Raw genomic sequence first — 2209 nt, 5'->3', positions numbered from 1 at the left:
TATGTTGGGTTCTGTTTTTTGAGCAAGTTGCTTAACCACTCTGCACCAATATTCTCAATGAGACACTAAAAGCGGGGTGATAAAAACAATAATTCCTTACTAGATTGATGAAAAAATTAAGTCACATGAGGCACAGAGTGGAGCTCATCAGTGCTAGCTGTCATTGATTAGACGCACCATGGGAGGCCAGGTACGGAGGAAACTGTTGACATTTCTGCATCTTGTAGCTGACCTTTCCCTGTCTTAATTCACCCTAGCACAACCTCTATGCAGGGATCCAATACCTCAGTAGTGACTGAATTCATCCTTATTGGCTTCTCCACCTTCCCCCAACTTCAGCTGATGTTCTTCTTACTGTTCTTCTTCATGTATCTGTTCACACTACTGGGGAACCTGCTCATCATGGCCACCATCTGGAGCGAACGCAGCCTCCACACACCCATGTATCTCTTTCTGTGCGCCCTCTCCATCTCTGAGATCTTCTATACCTTTGCCATCATCCCGCGCATGTTGGCTGACCTGCTGTCCACCAACCACTCCATTGCTTTCAGGGCCTGTGCCAGTCAGACATTCTTCTCCTTCACATTTGGCTTCACACACTCCTTCCTACTCACTGTCATGGGCTATGACCGCTATGTGGCCATCTGCCACCCCCTGCGCTACAATGTGCTCATGAGTCCCCATGGGTGTGCCTGTCTTGTATCCTGGTCCTGGGCTGGTGGCTTCATCATGGGACTGGTGGTGACAACATCCATTTTCAACCTTACCTTCTGTGGACCTAATGAGATCCACCATTTTGCTTGCCATGTGCCTCCACTGTTGAAGTTGGCTTGTGGAACTGATGTGCCGATGGTGGGCACAGGTGTGGGACTGTTGTGTATAACAGCCCTGCTGGGTTGCCTGCTCCTCATCCTCCTTTCTTATGCCTTCATTGTGGTCACCATCTTGAAGATCCCTTCCGCTGAGGGTCGACACAAAGCCTTCTCCACTTGTGCATCTCACCTCACTGTGGTGGTCGTGCACTATGGCTTTGCCTCTGTCATCTACCTAAAGCCCAAGGGTCCCCAGTCTCTGGAAATGGACACCCTAATGGGCATCACTTACATAGTCCTCACACCTTTCCTCAGCCCCATCATCTTCAGCCTCAGGAACAAGGAGCTGAAGAATGCTATGAAAAAGACTTTCCTCAGAAAACTCTATCCAGAAAAATTGTGATGAATTGTTTTGAATTCATTGGAAACTCTCAAATTGTGTCACTAGAAATGGCACTCCATGAATGTGTACTATTCTATAATTATCTCATGTTTTAAGGCTTCCAAGAATCCTTGCAGGCAATATCCACATGAACAAAGGTTTATCATTATCAGGGATGCATTTAGGGTAGAAGGACATATGAGTTAATAACACAGAAAATCTGATTTGATGATTCCTACCCACCTCAGTACACTTTGTCAGGTAGTATCAAACCTGGAATCTGTTCTCCACCAGAACCTGGGTGATCTAATTGCCCCAACGATATATCCACATTGAGAAAGATGTCAAACACCAACTCTCTACAAGGCAGAAACAGGTAGCTACAGCACAGAATATGTGAGAACACAAAAGATGAAACCAGATTACAGTAGAGGATAACAAACAACCCTAATATGAGCCTTGCACAGATATATGCAATTGCTGGTAGAAACGGTAATAAACATTCACAGAAAAAGTAAAGGAGATCTTTCATTTCAAGTGGGGAAATGAGCAGTTGGGGAGATGGGGAGAAGGGAAGAGAGACAGAGAGACAGAGAGCGAGAGAGTGAGAGCGAGAGCGAGAGAGCGAGAGAGCGAGCGAGAGAGAGAGAGAGAGAGAGAGAGAGAGAGAGAGGATATGAATATGAATTCTTCCGTTTAGTTCAAGGAGAAAGTTCCCACCTTGAGAAACTGCCTGTGGTGTGAGAGGATGATGAGGTGGTTATGGGGACTTTTAGTTGAATGACACAAATGAATGCAGAACCAGGGTGAATGTGTATCCTGTGGCCATGCTGACTTAATGCTCACCTGCTGTTTGATGAGGGATTTAACATCAAACATGCTGCATAGTATTGAAAATTTGTTGAACATATTTGTATTCCAAAGAAGGACAGATAGTGTACGATATATCACTTATATATGGAATCTTAACACTGAACTCAAAAACAGAGTAGAGTGATGATTACTACTGGTTGAG

At 45.0% G+C, this 2209-nt stretch overlaps 1 protein-coding gene across 1 annotated transcript; it reads left to right on the top strand.

Annotated features, from left to right (window-relative positions):
• The first annotated feature begins 267 nt into the window (after positions 1-267).
• LOC119240017 (olfactory receptor 10H1-like) lies at positions 268-1215 on the top strand. The gene has a single exon (XM_037504389.1). It carries the CDS (start codon positions 268-270, stop codon positions 1213-1215), a length of 948 nt encoding a protein of 315 aa, XP_037360286.1.
• Positions 1216-2209: the final 994 nt, after the last annotated feature.

Source organism: Talpa occidentalis, unplaced genomic scaffold (assembly GCF_014898055.3).
Source record: "Talpa occidentalis isolate TD23 unplaced genomic scaffold, MPIMG_talOcc4v2.1 talOcc4.12, whole genome shotgun sequence".
NCBI classification, from domain to species: Eukaryota; Metazoa; Chordata; class Mammalia; order Eulipotyphla; family Talpidae; genus Talpa; species Talpa occidentalis.
The sequence above is the reverse complement of the archived record's forward strand: the minus strand, read 5'-3'. Positions and strand labels throughout refer to the sequence as shown.

Bases quoted from the DNA above. Each gene is read 5' to 3' on its own strand.
- LOC119240017 (XM_037504389.1), top strand. From the start codon at position 268: ATGCAGGGATCCAATACCTCAGTAGTGACTGAATTCATCCTTATTGGC.